An 18,257-nucleotide genomic window follows, 5' to 3' on the forward strand; every position below is an offset into this window, starting at 1 on the left:
GAATGAGCTATGGAAGCTGAACGGTTGATTCAAAACACGCTATTGCATTGCTTCAAATTAGTCATACGAGCAATCTTATTGGCTCGCTCACCCACCTTAGCGAAGATCTACTAATCCCCTCACGTCATGTCTTGTCTGCGAGGGTACACACACGATGCACCGCAAAGCTGCCTCACTTCAATTCCAAAAAGGAATAGCGCAATTAAGTTATACATTTCCAATTACTTTACATTACATTAAACCGTTCTCCTATGTGCGCACATAGAGATAGTACAAAATTTTCATCTACAATTTATGCCAATAGCTTATCTCTTGCAGCGACTTGTATATCGCTAAAAGGCGAGTCCTGCTTGAGACCGACCTGCTGACGGTTGCCCAAGACAAGCATCTCGAAGAAGAAGGCAGAGGCAGCTCTCTTGTTTGCCTTGTCCGAGACCTCTTTGAAGCTGACAAAGTTATCAGGTCGAGTGTCGGAAAGTCTGGCTTTCAAAAATTCTCTAGCCTTCACGGTAGTTCTTGAGTAGCCGTCCTTTGTGAGATGCTTCGTGTCCTGCTTCGTCTGCTTCCGCCCGAACATAGCGATCGGGGCCTCACCTTCCTTTGCCTCGTACTGGGAGGCTGACGGAGTGTCGAGGCTCGGCGTAGACATTCTAGATGGAGCTTTACCATGACTATCACCGCTGACAGAGCCTGTACGAGAACTCTGCCAGTCTTGGTTGGCGAGAGGCTGGTTGACGTCATCTTGATCAAACAAACCTTGTCCCTCTTCGAGCTGGAAAGTGTCCTCGTTTGGGTTGCCTTCCCAACCACTGGTATCGCCTGGACCTACATCCAAACCAGACAGATTCCATCCATCTTCGTCTAAGCCTTGGGGTGGTATAGACTCGTGTCTACCAACTTCAGCGTCTTCTCTCATCCGCTTGCTTGGACCGTCCTCATCGTCATCCCTTTGTCTCCTCAAGCAGCCAACAGGAACATCATAGAGGGAGTTGAGAGATTCGTTGAGTATGTTTGGTGGTGCTACCCTCAAAAATTGCTTGCCTTGGCTTGCATTGACGTTGATAAAGTGACTGAGGGGATCTTGAAGTATGTCGAGACGCTCCTGATAGTAGCGGGTCGGCTGCAAATAAGACTCCTAACAATTTAGTTAGCAATGAGTGGAATGTAAGACGCAGTACGAACATCCTGTAAAGTCTTTGCAATATCTTCGTCTGCTCTCTGCTGGTTTTGAGAAGCACCTCTGCGACTCAACTCAATGCGTGAGTCGACAATATGTCTCTTTCGACCGGTGCCTCTCTTGGCCTGTCTCTGAGCCTGCTGTTCGACGGCGTCGAGCGTTGATTCATCCATGTTGAGCTGTGACTCGCCTGGCGGAGGACTTGAGAGTGGTGAGGCTGCTACAAGTCAGCAGACCATGGAATTAGCTTAGGTAGACTCACATGCGCGTTCGTCTAGCGAGACAGCAGGTGCTAGAGGGTCATCCAAGTTGAAACCAAGATCCAAACCACCTTCGAATCCACCACCTAGGTCCATGTCTCTGGCACCGTCACCGGCAGGAGAGACATGATCCATGCCGAAATCACCAAACCCATCACCTACATCATCAATAGGCATACCCCAGTCATCTACTGCACCTGCTGTGCCACCGCTTTGCCTCCCTTTATCGGCTCTGCCTTGCTCATTGAATTCTGAGCCGAGGATGGACAGCCTGTCAGAACGAGATACACTGCCTTCACGTCTACCAGCTTCGACTGAGAGATCGTCTCCAAATTCAGCAGTACTGATACCGGATACAGACGTATTCATATCATTAATGCTGAAAAACGGATCAAGCGCCATTGAGATAGGTTGATGGAACTGTTCAAAGTCAATAGCGCCGTCCTCAATAGTAGGGCCTTCTTCGAGAGTGATTGCGTTCTGCGGAGCGAGCAATTGTTGATCGGAAAGATCAATCGCGCCAGGACCGGGGAGGAAGGCTCTACGAAGGCTGCTAAGGGTGTCGTTGACGTCTTCGAGGAGATATTTAGATTTACGCGAATGAATACGCGTAACGCCGAGGAGGAGCTGTCCGGACATTCTAAGAGCCATTGGCTCGACTGCCTGTGGGTTGAGGATGACATCTGCGCGTAAGTGTGTTAAAATGTGTGCATTGAGAAACGCGTCTCCTCACCAACAGACTCCCCAATGTCTGTATTTATTGCCTCCTTCTTCGACAGCTTCTTCTCGATATGTGCGGCAATCCAGATACGAGCAAGAGGGCCTCTCTTTGAGAGGATAATATCCGAGTAGAACTACGTGCTTGTTAGCGGTAAATATCCATCTTGCGTTGCCCGCTTACCATATTTCACGTCAACGCGATGATGGTCGGGGGTTGAAGACGCGATGGCGCGTGTGGAAGAATGACAAGATCAAAATCACGAAATAATCACTTCGCCTACCCCTGATCACGCGTACACGCACAACTCCCATTCAAATTCCTCACCTTCCAACTCTCATCAGCGTACATGTCCTCAGTCGTACAGAGCGATACTAAAGGCGTAAGAATAAGGCTTCGTGGTTTGTTATGACGCACTCAACCAAACACAGTCTCCTTCTGCCTTTTTGAAGGCGATCGTTGGGAAGAATGTCATCGTCAAGCTCAATTCCGGGCTCTTGTACACCGGAGTCTTGCAGTGCTTGGATGGATACATGAACCTGGTAATCACTGATGCCAAGGAGGACACTGGCATCGCTGGAATCCCCACCACCAACACATACGGCGAAGCATTCATAAGGTGAGTTTCGAATTTTGTAGCAGTCTCAGCGCCTAACAGTGGCTGACAGAGGCAACAATGGTGAGTGCGTGTCTAAACCCTGACCACCTCTCTAACCACCCAAAAACAGTACTATACATATCGGCAGCAGAAGCCTTGTAATTTACTATACACAACTAGCTCAATCAACGCTTGGGACCGGTTTGCGGCGCACTTTGGAAGGCTGTGATACTCGAGATTCGCTGTCGCTGTTCAGATTCTCGTATATCGCCGAATATGGTGGCGGAGAGGTGGACGAATTGAACGACGTCGTATTGCTGCGCGGATGGTACACTGGAGGCATACCAGTAATATTCGTATCAGAACGCTGCATTATTGGCCTCATTTCGAGATCCCTGTTAGCCTTCCTCTCGTGACGGGCATGGCGACGATTGAGCACCACCGTCCCAATCACTATAAGCACAGCGATCGCTGCCAAACCACCAAATATGCCACCCGCAATTGCAGCTTTACCATTATACCCATGTCTATGATTTCCGCTTCTGCAGCGTGAGTATTCGAATTGGTTCGAGTAGACATCTGGTTCGTCATTTTGAGCGAATTTGTAGACAAAATACTTGCCATTAAGGTTTACAGTGGTTGATTGAGAAGGATTCCAATCGTAATGTTTCGTGTCTGCCGCGATTTGAGTAGCTACACGCGAATACCAACTGATATCAGAACCGTCGCCTGCTTCGTAGAGATCTATAGACTGATTACTTTCAGTACCACTCTAGCACCTCTCACAACACTCACAAGCTCTGATCCAGATTCCCCGCCCCTCCAGTCAACGGATATCGGTGTACATGCGCTGACGCTTTCGAATCTGTTGAGCTCCACCGCTCCAAAAACACCAAAAGTAACTGCTAGCAGAGCAGTAAAGTGCGCAACAATCATTGATCGAGATCAACACGTCTATTCTCGACCTTAATCTCCCAGGCTATCAGGCTATCACGTCGAACAAGATTCATGGCTGAATCACAGCGCAGTCAAATAAACACTCACGTTGGTAATAAAATAAATTTCATTCAAATTGAGTTTAGTATTATTCAAAATCCGACAATATCTCAGATTCCAAAGCTTTCTTACCAACATCAGTGAGGATTGGTTTACCTTCAGGTGTGTCTAGTTGGAAATAGCATGACTGGTATTGTTCATTGGTGCGCTTGCGCTCGTTAGCTAAATCTCTCTGATGTTGTTCTATTCCCTGTTTTGATTTCGTAGCCTGATTATAATCCTTCTCCAAGATGGCCTTTGTTACAGGCTCCCAAACCTTCCTAGACTCAAGATCATCTTGCTGATCGAGACTTCTGACATACTTTGGTGTTAAATCGAGGTTCTCGAGGTTGATCAGCAGCTTTTCTTCATCTTCACCTGCCTTCTTGAACTTGATCTGAGTACGCCAAGTGCCATCGACAGAAGCAAGGACCTGATCTTTTGGAACCTGCTTCACCTTGTTCCATGTCTTTGATTCCTCTGTCGACACTTTGTAAATAACACCTTCGACCAAAAATTTGGGTTTGCCAATCCAAGATTCCTCCTTGTAGTCTATAATCATTCTGAGAGATTCATCTCCGACATTTGGACCGCTAACTTCTATAATACTTGAGTCACAAATCACAGCATATATGCTCGATAGACCCCTTAATATACCTGAAACAAGAGCAGTTGGGTGCGTGATATGGTATTCTTCTTCGCGGTCTTTAAGATTGACAAAGATACCATTGTTGCGTTCGCCAGGCTGAACTTTAATCGAAGTGCCCGATATCTTTGCACTAACCTGATCCACACCGCACACTTCAGTCTGGCAATCAGGCGCTGAGTACCAGTAAGCAGAAACGGGTGGATGGTGGGATATCTGTTCTGTAAGGAAGCTGATCTTGCCCTTTGAGCGGCGATTATTGAGTGCAGCGACGTTTCTCAAATCTCTTGAAACGGCGTGAGCATTCTTTGAGTCCTGTGCAGCAACACCTGGACCTTGAGGAGCAGGAGTAGTTGTACCAGACGTGCCAGTCGAAGGATTATCATACTGATCAACTAAATCAGATGAAGGTAAAAATTCACCCTTGTCATTGTGATCAGGGACGGTGGCTGGCCAAGAACAACGGAAATGCTCGCCCATGACTGAGTTGTATGGTTTAACGACACCACCACGCTGTTGGTGATGAGTATGCCATGACGCTAGCGGTAGCAGCCAAACGACTCACAACAAAACGGAGGTCTTTAGCAAAACAGAATCTAGCAGCTGCTAGCATTCTATCTAAAGGGTCGTCGTGCTGATTTATACTGGAATAAATGTTATTGGAGCTGTAGTGGACTCAGGGGAATCAAGACTCACTCGACCAGAGTATCTGCGCGGCCTGGAGTGGGTGAGAGAGTGTATGAATAAGTACGATGTACTAACCGATATAATTCCAGTACTCTAAGTTACCTATTTGCTGTTAAGTTGATCAAATCATTGTGCCATGACGCACCTGCCGGGTAAAGCAAGCTAGCGGGGAGAGAGAGACGACTAGAGCGAGTTAAATGGGGATTAAAGCCATCCAAGGAATACTCACATATTCGCAATGTCTTTAACTGACATACCTGCTGTGCATCAGCCAACGCCGCCAGAGCTCATATGACACACACATTTCTTGAGTATATTCGTCAGTGTCTTGAGCTTGCCTTCATCGCCGCCTTCTGCGACGTTTTCAGTGTCTTGTGAGATTTGTGGGTTTTGTGGGTTTGTTGCGCTCGTTTGATCTACAGCTTCAGCTGACATTGGACGTATCAGTTTGAGGAGTTTATCGAATTTAATTTCAGATATAATTGAAATATATCTTCAAATATTAATCAAAAATGTACATTTCATGTATTTAATTGTATTTCGGCTGTTCAATATCCCATTTACGTGTAACATCATCCATACCGTCATCGTCATCGCTCTCTTCTCGCTCCGGTAGTGAGTTCAAGGCTTGAGTTTCATGATTTGGTAATTCATATTGGTCATAGTCTGATTGTACGCGGTAAGGCGCATCTAACATCGTTCCTCCTGCCCCTGCTGATGATATTCTCCCTGATATCGAATGGCGTGGGTCTGCTCCGCGTACATTTTCTTCATTTACTAGCGCAGCCTCATCCATTTGACGTGACTTGTTAAGTAAATAAACACCTGCAAATATTGTCAAAAATCCTGCAACGATTGAAACGATATCTCTCGTTGGAGTTTCGTAGAATCCTTGGAATAAAATGAAGGAAGCGAGAATTGTTGCAGTTGAAAACATAACGTAGTAAATAGGGTTCACGACGTTGGTTGAGAAAGTGTCAAGTGCCTTATTAAAGTAGTTCATTTGAACTAATATGCAGAGAACAACGACTAAACCAAAGAGATAAGTGCTAGCGTGAGTTAGCTGGTTATTCCCTGCCAATGTCAACTTCAAAGCAACGCCGAAACCTTTAATTGACATGACTGATATTGATCCGACCATTGAGCATATTGAAATATAAACCAGCGGCGACTTTTTTCCGTATTTCGGCACGACTTTGAAGATCATGATGACGGAAAATACGGCAACGATAACAGAGTAAATGATGAATGGCAACTGAATCGCGTAGTTGAGAATGTCATCGACTGTCTCAACTTGTTTTTCCTCTGGGGCGTGGAGGATGATGACGAGACTTCCAACGACACAGAGACCGCAACCAACTCTACCAATAGGGCCCAGCCTTTCATGGAGGAGAAACGAAGCCAAGATAGCACCGAATATGACAGACAAGGCACCCAAAGGAGTGACCAGCACTGGAGGAGCGAAGGTGTACGCAGCGAAGTTTGCGATTTCACCGATGACCACTGGGAAGAGTGAGTGGACGACTATAGGCTACTAGGAACACACTGGTTATGATCCCCGCCCACCAAATAGGGTTCTTGAGGTATAGAAGCTTATCGGATGCAGAAACGTGGCTATTAGATTTGTTGTTGCTGTCTTGTAGACCTTTCTTGGTTATAATAAAACTCAAGCCAACTGCGGGTGTAGAATGTGAGCTGTGAGCTGGGTTGATAGCACAACTTACTTGCAACGCTTGAGGAAATGGCTAGCAGTAATCCTAAGCGACGATTAAATATAAATTATAAAATAAGCCCAAAAAACACACCAATCCACCTTTCTTCCATTTTTATCTCTCTTGGTGGTCGACGTCGTGGAAGAGGATGATCTTGACGCATTTCAATCAACTTCTGCCGACATCTGGCGTTGAATTCGCCTGTCATTTAAAATTCACTTCCAGTGATACGCACAACATCATCACCACCGCGAACAACACGCTTAAGATCTATGAGATCAGCATCGAGCACCACCAGCATCTCAATCAGCACAATATTCCATTCTCTCTCGTGCGTTATTTGGCTTTATATGATTCACCCGCTTATTCTGCCTCAGCCATCTGCAAAGCTTCTACTGCGCCGTGAATACCACCTCCACGGCGAAATTGTCGGTGTACAATCAATTAGAATTCTAGCGAGTATCGAGGATGGCAAGGATAGGCTGCTTTTGTCTTTTAGAGATGCAAAAGTGCGTTCTTCTCCCCGTGTCGTTGGCCATTTCTCACAAAAATCCAGATAGCGCTGCTAGAATGGTCAAACGATATAAATGATATTGTGACTGTTTCTATTCATACGTATGAAAGGTCCAGTCAGGTCGTGCGTTGAGCTTGTCGCAATTCCACTCACTCTCCCTAACAAATCACCCAGCTATCACAAGACATGACGCGCTTCAAGTCAAATTTACAATCTGATCCCGATAATAGATGCTCTGCTTTGCTTCTCCCAGATGATTCCCTCGCCTTACTCTCAGTCCATGGCACTCAAGCTGACCTCGACGACCTCGATGACGATGTTTCCAAGTTTGTTGCTCTTTACGCGCATTTACATCTCTAATTCACCTTTAGAGCCATCAAAGATGTCCCTTACGCGCCTTCTTTCATCCTCCCTCTCAAATCTATTGACCAAGACATGTGCAACGTCATTGATTACTGCTTCTTGCCGGGTTTTCATAATCCAACACTAGCCATCCTCTGTCAGCCCCGACAGACTTGGACTGGTAGACTTTCCGATTCTCAAGACACCTGCCAGCTGTTCTTCCTCACTCTCGACATTGTTACTCAAGTATACCCCATCATCGCAACCGTCGACAATCTCCCGTATGACTGCATATCTCTAACCGCAGCTCCAAAGGAAGTTGGTGGTGTTGCCATTCTATCAGCCAATGCCATCATACACGTCGATCAGAATGGCCGGCCTGTCGGAAGAGCAACGAATGGCTGGTCAACCATAACTTCTTCGAGGACACACGATCCTCCACCTAAAGATCTCTTCGTGCGATTGGAAGGTGCTTCAATTGGATTTTTAAAACTCAATCCGAGACAAAATCACCCACAAGCTTTACTTTTTCTTCCAAATGGCGACATACACGCAGTGCAATTTTATAGAGAAGGTAGAACAATTTCAAGAGTCGATATAAGCAAGCCATTCGCAAGAGGTAGTATCCCATCGGGTGCTTACAGACTTGATATTGATGGAGAGGGTTTAGGTGGTGGGCAGTTCATGTTTGTTCCTTCGATGGTCGGCGTCAGCTTTCTGCTCCGCATCGGTGACTCCCTTGATAGTCTCGAGCTTTTCCCTAAACCAGATAAGCTCGCTAATACAGCTTACGACGATATGGATGTCGATATCGACGAAGACTTATATGGATCATCAGAAACCAAGAACAATTTGAAAGAGGATGGAGACAGCGCAAGCCATGAGCCACCATTCACCATCTCCGACTACATTCAATCGCATGGCCCCGTCCAAGATATAACGATGGGGAGATATACAAAGACACCAAATTCACCGCTTCAGATTCTGGCTGCTACGGGTGCCGGCCACGTCGGTGGCATTACTGCTTTCCATCAGGAGATACCGTTCGAGAGCAAGAAGAAGCTTGATATTAGTTGCAATGTCGGACTATGGACGTTCGCATTGAGTAGTCTTGGTATGGTTATTGTGGCCTCAGACACGCAATCGAAGACAAAGGTGAGATCTTCTTTACTATCGGTGCTTCATTAACATGATCTAAGTTATTCAAACTGTTGCCGTCGAATGAGATAGAGTTGGTAGCAGAGAACGACGAGGTCACTGTCTCGGCTGGCTTGATAGCCAATAAGTCTCGTATCTTGATCGTAGGAAAGTCCAGTATAAAGGTTTTCCAAGAAGGCAAGTTTTTGGTTTCTCTGTGCAACCGTTGACTGATTTTTTGTTCCAGACAGCTCATTTGAAATTTGCCTGCAAGTGGACGGCGAAGCGATAGAGCGGGCGATAGTCGATGATCGTTATGTATTGACATTTCTGGAAGATGATCGCAAAATCCTATTCAATGTCGATGGTATCAAACTGAACAAAGTCGCGGACTTGAAAGATGACGTGAGTGATAGCAAGATCAAGGCTGTTTGTCTTACCAGCCGACTACAGCTTAGAATTTTATCTATTTACAAGGACGTCCGTGGAGTATTTGGACAAATTGAATCTTGTTGTCTTTGTACAGTCACCAAGTCTGGCTCTTTGGATATCTTGATGCTTCCATCTCTAGAATCCGTGTTCTCCTCAAAGCATCTCGCGTATATACCCTCATCAATGTTCAACACTGCTGGAACTGAGGAAGCTATGGCGGACAAAGATGCCAGCGACGGTGACGGTGTTCTTGAAGCTTGTTTGGTGAATCTCGGCCGAAGGTTCAAGAGAACAAATCTTATTGTGGGTGTTTCTTATACGTTAGCATTTCAGTTTCAAAGTTAACATTTTATAGGTTCTCCACGAATCTGGACATCTTGTCTTGTACGACACGTTTAACTCTCCAACCGGATTGGCTTTTTCCAAAGTCACATCAACCGTCATACAGATATCAGCAACGGTTCATTCAAAAATCATTCCGTGTAACGAAAGCGGAGCTGTGGTGACCGGTCGTTCGCCTGTCATGATCAGCTGCGAAGATACATCACCACCGCGCATACACCGTTTCAGTCAAAAGTACATGCAACAAGCAGCTCCATTCACCGATGGAATAATCTACCTTGCAAATGATGTAGTTACCTTGGCAAGAATAGGTGATGATGTAGAGTATAGTGAGAGTCTGCCACTCAGACGTCTAGCAAGTGGAAGACACTTTGACAAAATAGCCTTCGATCCTACTTCCCAAATGTACGCCGCTACATCAACAGCCAGCGTACCGTTCAGGTTGTTCGATAATGCGGGCAACTATCTCTGGAAACCGCCAAGTGAGTCGTCGTCCATCTCTGATTAACCGCAATATTTACAAGGCGAACAGTGGAGAATCTCTCTCCCGCCACATCATATCGCTCATCGATCGAGCTCTTATCACACGATTGTCGGTCATCTTTATTCGGCTACGAGTTTGAGCAGAATGAATTCGTTATTTGCTGCGACACAGTGTCATTGCTCTCACCCTCAGCCAACGGAACCTATAAAGACTTTATAGGAGTTGGAACGTGTATAAACAAGGGTGAAGATGTGGCTGTTAAGGGAGCCATCTACCTTTTCGAAATAGTAGAATTGGTGCCAAGCTCAAAGGATGTTGGAAACAATTACAAATTGAGATTGCTTATGAGAGAGGAGACGCGAGGAGCTGTCAGTGCAATCACAAGCTGCTCTGGTTATTTTGTTGTTGCTGTCGGTCAGAAGGTGCTAATAAGAGCTTTAGAGATTAACGAGAGGCTTGTGAGCGTAGCGTTCTATGACGCGGGTACATATATTGTTTCGCTTGAAGTTCTCAAGAATTTTATATTGGTGGGAGATCAAGTCAAATCGATTACATTTCTGGCATTTCAAGTGGGTGTTATTGGGTAGCGAAAGAGTGGGTATGATGACTAACACACAACAGGAATCGCCATACAAACTAGTTCAACTATCACGAGATGCGCGACAGATAGAGACATGCGTGTCCAATTTCCTTGCATATGAGGATCAGATAACGTTTGTCAGTAATGACATAAAAGGAGACATGAGACTGATTGACTATAATCCATTCGATCCTGCTGCGGAGGGTGGAGAGAAGTTGATCAGAACGACTGAGTTCCACAAAGGTGCTGAAGCTACCTGCTCACTACTTCTCGCGAAGCCATCAGTCAGGCCTTCATCGGAGTTATTGTTGGGTGAGCTTTTGTTTTTAACTTGGTGTGCACAAGCTGATGACGAAACAAATCAGGTGGTGTCGATGGTTCGCTGAGCTGCTTAACTCCAGTGGATGAGCAATCCTTTAAAGCGCTGTGGCTGCTTCAGGGTGCGTTGGTCAGACAGATTCCTCACGTAGCAGCTCTCAACCCTCGAGCTCATAGGTGAGCAACTCTTAAAATTGGCGTTGAAATTTGCTAACGTCACACAGACACGTTCGCAACGATTATGTCTCCAGATCACTCTCTAAGGGAATTCTTGACGGCCTTTTACTTTCAAAGTACCAGGGTCTTGATCATTTGACGCAGATCGAGATAGCTAAGCGTATTGGATATTCCAAGGCTGAATTATTAGCAATTCTAAGGAACCACGTTTGAATGCAACATGTATCATCTAGACATATTATTTAACTTATCCATAGATTTATTAAGCGATTCTTGAAGGAGATTAAGAATCGAAGATGTGGCAGATTAAAATAAACACCAAGCAATTGAACTGAAATCAACAACTGCAATATCTTGAAAAGGTATTTGAATCGCTTATCCTAACACTGCCAGTCTGACTGTCGAAAAAAGCACCCGTAGGTTTTGGTATTGGGTTGTGTAGCGAAGGTGTATCTATTATCTGATTTTGTGAGTCAGATGAGATGAGAAAGGAGTGTGGCTGTAGCTGTTTACCTTCTGAACCAAATCATGAAACAGATCATTCACACCTGTACTGAGCTTGGCAGAGCATTCGACAAACATTGCGTTGTAATTCTCCGCTAGACTCTTCGCCTCATCTGTAGAAACCTTGCGATGATGATCTAAATCTGTCTTGTTGCCAACAATAATCTTGATGGCGTCACTGGTGGAGTAAGTGTTGAGCTCCTGAAACCAAACGCGTAATTTATCGAAAGATTCACGATTAGTGAAGTCGTAAACCAGTATTACACCCTGTGCACCACGGTAATAACTAGAAGTCAGAGTTCTGAATCGCTCTTGACCTGCTGTATCCCTGTCGTCATACGTGAGACCGATAAGGGTGAAATGAAAAAAAAAAGAAGAGAGACGAACCAAATAGACAATTTGTATCGCTTATCTTTAATTTGAATATATTTTACTTTGAAGTCTGCGTGAAGCGTGAAGCGTTGGTTGTATTCAAGTGTGACATCTGAGCAAACCCACCTACGCCAATCTAGGAGGAAATTTAGCTTATTCCGTGTATTAGATATGTGTATCACAACTTACCGTCGCATTAGCATCCTCTTCCGCCAGAAAATCGTTATCGGTGAATCGAACAAGCAGAGACGACTTTCCGACGCTGGAGTTGCCGATGAGAAGGAGTTTGAATGTTTGCGGTGGCTCATTCCGCGTTGATATCGAAGAGACTGACTGCGTGTCTGCCATGTCTGCCATGTCTGCCACAGATGAAAGTAGAGAGTACAGAGGTTGATAAGCGCTAGTAGGCTGAATATCCCAAGCGTAATAAATCCAAAGTGTTTGTGATTCAGAGTTTTATTTTAAATGGAAATCAAGTGGACTGTGTTTTATTAGCCAGACGTTGATGAAGGTATCAGCAGGATTATCCAGCCAAGTAAAGCACCTGCTGTCTACAGGTGACCTCAGCAAGCAGCAGCTCAGTACTCTCCTTAGCCACTCTTCGCAACTGAAAGACGCTTGCAAGAAGAACGCGATCCCCCCAGCCAAGCTATCGATACCAAAGACACTGGATGCTAAATCTGTTGCTGTGATTTTCAATAAGAGATCCACTCGTACGCGTGTTGCCGCAGAGACTTCTCTCCACGCTTTAGGTGAGTCATTCTACTGTTGTTATCGGCGAGGCTTACAAAAAACACAGGTGGTCATCCATTGTTCCTGTCTCCTTCGGATATACAGCTTGGTGTGAATGAGTCGCTCGAAGACACTGCTCGAGTCGTGAGCTCAATGTCTGATGGCATATTCGCCAGGGTTGGCGCACATTCAGATATTCAGACTCTGGCAAAATACTCAACTGTACCAGTGATCAACGCACTGTGCGATTTATATCATCCAACTCAAATTTTGGCTGATTTGCTTACCATCAGCGAGGTTTACGGCGTTAACTATGGCAGCGATGCGCCACTTTCGGGGCTAACGTTTAGCTGGGTTGGTGATGCTAATAACATTATAAACGACACGTTGCTCTCGCTACCAAGACTCGGTGGTATCGTCAAAGTGGGGTGCCCTGAAGGATACCAAATCGATCCAATCATAATGAATCAACTCAAATCTCAAGGCGTTATGGATAAGGTTGTTTTTACTAGCAGCCCGTATGAAGCTGTCAAAGGTGCCGATGTGATCGTCACCGATACATGGATCTCAATGGGTCAGGAAGACGAAAAGGCAAAGAGGCTTCAAGATTTCAAGGGATTCCAAGTAACTGAAGATTTAGCGAGAAAGGGCGGTGCCAAAGAGAATTGGATGTTCATGCATTGCTTACCCAGGAAGGCAGAGGAAGTCGATGACGAGGTATTCTACGGTAAACGTTCAAGGGTGTTCCAGGAGGCGGAAAACAGGAAGTGGACCATAATGTCAATTTTCAATAAAATATTGGGGGAATATAGCTTGTAGAAGAACGACCATGTCCATGTCGTTCATGGTCACAGACTATCTTAATGAATTAGTAAAGCAATTCAATTTCAATTTCAAGGTTGACCACCTGTTTGAGTACAAGTCATTGCTGGAGTTGCTCCTCGAGAACCCGCTTAACAAGTTCAATATAACTTACAAGGCAATTCCAACAAACCAGCCAATAGATTTCCATTATAAGATTAAAGATAGCATTGTCGGTGTTTTCACAGTCTCAACGAGATACTACGCTAAAGATGAATTGAGCAAGGTGTTGAAAGTACTTGAGATTGTGGTATATGCTTCACTTTCAATCATATTAGAATTAAAGCTGATGGAGACCTACAATATCCATATTCTTATCAAGAAAAGGTCCCTCGTCCGCCAATTGATCGACAGCCTATTCAAGTACACCCAGCCACAGCAGCAAACCACCGCCCAGAATAAGTACTCCAAAGTTACAGACAAGATGGAATCTCAGGTACTCTCTACTTCTCCTTCTGTTAAGTCCTTTCCAGCCGGTTTTCTTATCCAAAATCTCGCTAAGGATGATCAGACCATTTCCTCAAACATCAAGTCAGCATTGAACTCTCTTTTATCGCATAATTGTGGGTGCTTACTGCTTTTGTGAGAGCTCGCCTTTTAACGCGCTTAATCGCAGCTTCTTTCGACGGCTTCTTCAATCACCAATCCATACCCATTCTACACTCAACTGAGCACAATCACGCTCAACTCTCTTTGATCTCTTACTACAACCAGAATGACATGCGTTTGATTGCTAAACTACTTCAATTATCCGAATATGAAAGTGGTTACTTTGAACAATACACACACTTCACCTGGAGGCTAGATATTGCTGTCTTTGACAGCTTTGCTCCTTCCACACCTCCGCAGCAATCAAGAAAGCTGCCACAACCTGATGATACCCCCAAACAGTCTAAGTCTCATATATCCATCTACCCCGACCAAGACCATAACCACGAGTACAGCCACGACCACTCGAGATACTCTAAGAGCACTATTAAGGCATGGATTGAATGTACCATTTGCAAGAGTTGCACACCACACAACGATTTATCTGAAGGTGCTCAACTTTATTCCTTTGGAAAGTATTTAGAGCTCTTGCTCTACTCCAATAGCTTTCTACCTTCAACGCTATGTGATCATGCCAGAAGGTGTCTCGATAGCAATATTCCTTCAAAGACCAACTTTGTCAGATGGTTTGATCTGTCTAGCAAAGCTAAGCTGATCAGAATGTCTCTTAACCCCGTAAACCCCTTTGATATCAAGGGTCCAAAAATACAGATCAAAGAATCGCAGTCAAATACATCGGATGAGTTTCAGTATCCAACTGACGTTGAGCGATTTAAGTTGAAGGAAGACATTTCAGACTCGGTTGTGCGCTCAACACGGAAAGATATCGCCATCTACTTTACAACCAATGCTAGAGGTTGTTTGCATGATCTGCTTAGAGACTACTACAATCACATTGCCTCAACCAAGAAGAAGAAGGGTTCAAACAGCGAGCCCGAGTCAGCACAAATGAGTCGGTCAAACAGTGGTACAGCAAAGTCTATGTCGCAAGCAGCTGCGACTCTGATGAATATCTCTCAAGCTGATAACGGTCACTATAATGCCAATGCTTTCCAACAGCCTGCGACAATATCTGGTGGAACCTCACCTCTGTTAAAACAACGCTTAACACCTGCCACTGCAACTGCCAACAGAATAAAGAGACTATTCGATCAACAGGAACTCGATTTACTCAAGCTTTTGAAAGATGTTCCGCCTGAGCACGCTAATGATGTTAGAAGGAAGTTGAAGGAGACAAGCTATGCGTGTAGAGCTCGACTACTTGCTTTCAAAAATAAGTTCATACCTGAGAGCTACTACAACAAGAATGAGCAGCGCAAAAAGGAGAAGGAAAGAGAGAAAGAGAAAGAGAAAGAGAAAGAAAAGGAAAAAGATAAGGATCCTGCAGCGACGACTAATGACAGCAAAAGCGAAGACTTTACTGGTCAAAATCAGAATCAAAAGGAACCAAGCGAGGACAACCTTAAAAAGGAAATAGAAAGTAATGATTACCTCAACAACCCACGCGTGCATGCCTTCCCAGGAAGTAGCATTTTAGTCAGGGAAGATGACCCATCATCTATAATAGCATATGCTTTATCGTGGGTGCTCTATGAAAATATCAAGGTCTTTGCTAATTCAATATCTAGGTCTGATTTGTATCTGAACGAGATGCAGAAGATGAAGCAGGAACGTTTCAACGATGAGAACGAAGACGACATCATACCTGAGGAACATCATGATACGTCAAATGATAAAGAGAATGAAAAGGATAAGGATAAAGAAAAAAGCAGGAATGAAAAGAAAGACAAAGATCAGCAACCTTCACAGACAGAGGTCGCAAATTCCAACTGCGAACCAGACAGTGAAGATCCAGCAGCATTTTCGAACAATTGTACAGATTCTTGGACTTATTCAGTGACGAGGAGAGAAGGTACTTCCGATAATCCAGGTGGCCTGCTTAATTTAAGAATGTTGTCTTCTAAGCGTTCGATCGATAGTCTAGGAATGTTGAGGTTGCGATCGCCTTCATCTCGACCGACTTCAATGATGAGTGATGCCTCTGTCAATACAAACATTCCGCATCCTTCGAATCTCTCAATAGGTCCTTCAGCTGTGAGCAGCAATCAGGTTGAACGTCAAAATAGCAACGGTTCGACCGCTTCTAGTCACAGAATGTCTCTTAGAAACACCGCTGAGAATAGCGACGGTGACGCAATACTCGAGAACCTGATGTCTGCTGAGCAACCAGAGCAAGCGGAACAGTTAGATGCACCTGTAGCAGCCGATTCAGAAAAATCACACAAGCGTTCATTGTCTGCTTCTAGCAATACAAGTTCAGCCAGCAATACAACGCCAAATGCGAGACAGAGATCACCAAATGGGCTCTCCTCAAGTTTACCTTCTCAGCCAATTCCAAGACGCGTATCTGAGCTATCACAGAACAGTGACAGCGAAGGAGCATCAGGTAACGTTAATGAAATATGCGGTAAATCTTGGACATCTGAGCCTGAGAATGCATTGAATGATTTCGAGCAATTGAGGAAGAGGGAGGATGCGAACAAAGCAATTGAGACACTCAAGGAGGAGGAAGAACCTCAAGAAGATTTGGCAAGTCTGAAAGAGATTGATACAAACAGTGAACCGTCTGAAATGATGAATCAGGAGAGTAATATGAGCTCATCTTCAAAATACGTACCACCACCACCTCCAAGCTCAGCTAATAGCTTCATTGATGAAGATATGTCTGCTGACGATAATTATAAATCTGACTCACAGGTTTCCACGGCACCTACACTGAGACCTTCACTGACTACTAGAGCATCAAGTAGTTTCAGTTCAATATTCGCTCTTGGTCGCAATAAAGAGGGTAATCTTCCTGAGGATCAGTTGCACGCTCAACCATCACTTTCGTCACTGCCTAATGAGGATAAGAGAGGTCGCATTATCAGCTCACGTATGGATGAAGCAGCTGCTAATACTAGCAACATTGAGGCGAAGGAGGTCAAAAAGTCACCTCACATTAAATATGAGTTTGGAGACAAGACTAAATTTGGTGTCACAATCTACTTTGCGGAAGAATTTGACGCTTTGAGGCGGAAATGCGGCGTAAGTTCGCAGTTGATTCATTCATTGTCGAGAAGTATGAGTTGGAGAGCTGAGGGTGGTAAAACCAAAGCCAACTTCAGTAAGACTGTGGATGAAAGATTCGTGATTAAGCAGTTGACGACGAGTTGGACGGTTGATGATAAGCATGCTTTGTTGGAATGGGCACCTGCTTATTTCAAGCATGTTGAGTCAAACAAACCTACACTGCTGTGTAAAATCTTGGGTTTCTACAGCATAAAAATAACGCCACCATCGGAATCTAAATCTAGCGTGCCTATTCGAATGGATTTACTAGTGATGGAGAATCTCTTCCACTCGCATTCTATTTCGACAGTGTTTGATTTGAAGGTGGGTAATGGTCATGATGTCGTTTGCTTATTGGGACAATCTAATATCTTTGCAGGGTATTGAAGGTCGCAAATGTAAATCTGGCGGTACATTAGGCGATGCTGATTGGGAGAAAACTGATAATATCAGCATGCATCTCATACATTCACACTCTAAGCACATAATCGAAGAGGCGTTGAAAAATGATACACAGTTCCTGATGGATCAGAACATAATGGATTACTCATTCTTAATTGGCGTAGATATGAGAAGAAGAGAGTTGGTAGTTGGTATAATTGACGCAATCGGTGCATTTACCATTGCCAAATATATAGAGAGTGCAGGGAAACACTCAAAACAAGCCATATTTAATCCGACTCAATCAACGAGATATTCAAAAGTGACCGTTCTCCCACCAGTTGAATATCAGAAAAGATTTTTACAGGCTATGGATAAGTACTTTTTGCCATGTCCAGATAAATGGACAGCAATCAATATAACGAAAGACAATAATGATGATGTTGATACGATAGTTTCGAATGACCCACACAGTCATTCACATGGTTATTCACACGGGTATTCACGTAAATTGCCCAATCCAATCTAACAAAATAAGGCATTTCAAACAACTGCATTCTATATTAAACACTCACACTCATTAAGATG

General features: G+C 44.5%; 6 protein-coding genes across 6 annotated transcripts; 2 read left to right on the top strand and 4 right to left on the bottom strand.

Annotated features, from left to right (window-relative positions):
* Nucleotides 1-292: 292 nt before the first annotated feature.
* Nucleotides 293-3,689, bottom strand: J056_002161 (Double-strand-break repair protein rad21-like protein; the record flags this gene model as incomplete). The annotated part of the gene is made up of 8 exons (XM_009268025.1): nt 293-1,135; nt 1,183-1,394; nt 1,440-2,120; nt 2,171-2,291; nt 2,483-2,529; nt 2,573-2,816; nt 2,968-3,504; nt 3,549-3,689. 8 exons carry the CDS (start codon nt 3,687-3,689, stop codon nt 293-295), a joined length of 2,826 nt encoding a protein of 941 aa, XP_009266300.1.
* Nucleotides 3,690-3,837: 148 nt separating this feature from the next.
* J056_002162 (Oxysterol-binding protein-like protein 1) lies at nt 3,838-5,556 on the bottom strand (the record flags this gene model as incomplete). The annotated part of the gene is made up of 7 exons (XM_009268026.1): nt 3,838-4,947; nt 5,000-5,078; nt 5,131-5,152; nt 5,197-5,223; nt 5,267-5,304; nt 5,351-5,378; nt 5,424-5,556. 7 exons carry the CDS (start codon nt 5,554-5,556, stop codon nt 3,838-3,840), a joined length of 1,437 nt encoding a protein of 478 aa, XP_009266301.1.
* Nucleotides 5,557-5,650: 94 nt separating this feature from the next.
* On the bottom strand, nt 5,651-6,945 carry J056_002163 (Magnesium transporter NIPA2; the record flags this gene model as incomplete). Its single annotated transcript, XM_009268027.1, has 4 exons — nt 5,651-6,624; nt 6,668-6,796; nt 6,846-6,878; nt 6,927-6,945. The coding sequence occupies 4 exons, from the start codon at nt 6,943-6,945 to the stop codon at nt 5,651-5,653; spliced, it is 1,155 nt and encodes a 384-aa protein (XP_009266302.1).
* Nucleotides 6,946-6,981: 36 nt separating this feature from the next.
* Nucleotides 6,982-11,372, top strand: J056_002164 (Protein cft1; the record flags this gene model as incomplete). The annotated part of the gene is made up of 13 exons (XM_009268028.1): nt 6,982-7,164; nt 7,211-7,342; nt 7,390-7,470; nt 7,522-7,673; nt 7,719-8,844; nt 8,889-9,028; nt 9,078-9,231; nt 9,280-9,561; nt 9,614-10,082; nt 10,133-10,653; nt 10,706-10,976; nt 11,030-11,159; nt 11,207-11,372. 13 exons carry the CDS (start codon nt 6,982-6,984, stop codon nt 11,370-11,372), a joined length of 3,807 nt encoding a protein of 1,268 aa, XP_009266303.1.
* A 124-nt stretch (nt 11,373-11,496) lies between these two features.
* Nucleotides 11,497-12,392, bottom strand: J056_002165 (Ras-related protein RABC1; the record flags this gene model as incomplete). Its single annotated transcript, XM_009268029.1, has 5 exons — nt 11,497-11,619; nt 11,673-11,991; nt 12,051-12,105; nt 12,162-12,171; nt 12,225-12,392. 5 exons carry the CDS (start codon nt 12,390-12,392, stop codon nt 11,497-11,499), a joined length of 675 nt encoding a protein of 224 aa, XP_009266304.1.
* A 148-nt stretch (nt 12,393-12,540) lies between these two features.
* J056_002166 (uncharacterized protein) lies at nt 12,541-18,198 on the top strand (the record flags this gene model as incomplete). Its single annotated transcript, XM_009268030.1, has 6 exons — nt 12,541-12,787; nt 12,835-13,534; nt 13,587-14,191; nt 14,245-15,757; nt 15,806-17,612; nt 17,668-18,198. 6 exons carry the CDS (start codon nt 12,541-12,543, stop codon nt 18,196-18,198), a joined length of 5,403 nt encoding a protein of 1,800 aa, XP_009266305.1.
* Nucleotides 18,199-18,257: the final 59 nt, after the last annotated feature.

The sequence above is a fragment of the Wallemia ichthyophaga genome (assembly GCF_000400465.1).
Source record: "Wallemia ichthyophaga EXF-994 unplaced genomic scaffold scaffold2, whole genome shotgun sequence".
NCBI classification, from domain to species: domain Eukaryota; kingdom Fungi; phylum Basidiomycota; class Wallemiomycetes; order Wallemiales; family Wallemiaceae; genus Wallemia; species Wallemia ichthyophaga.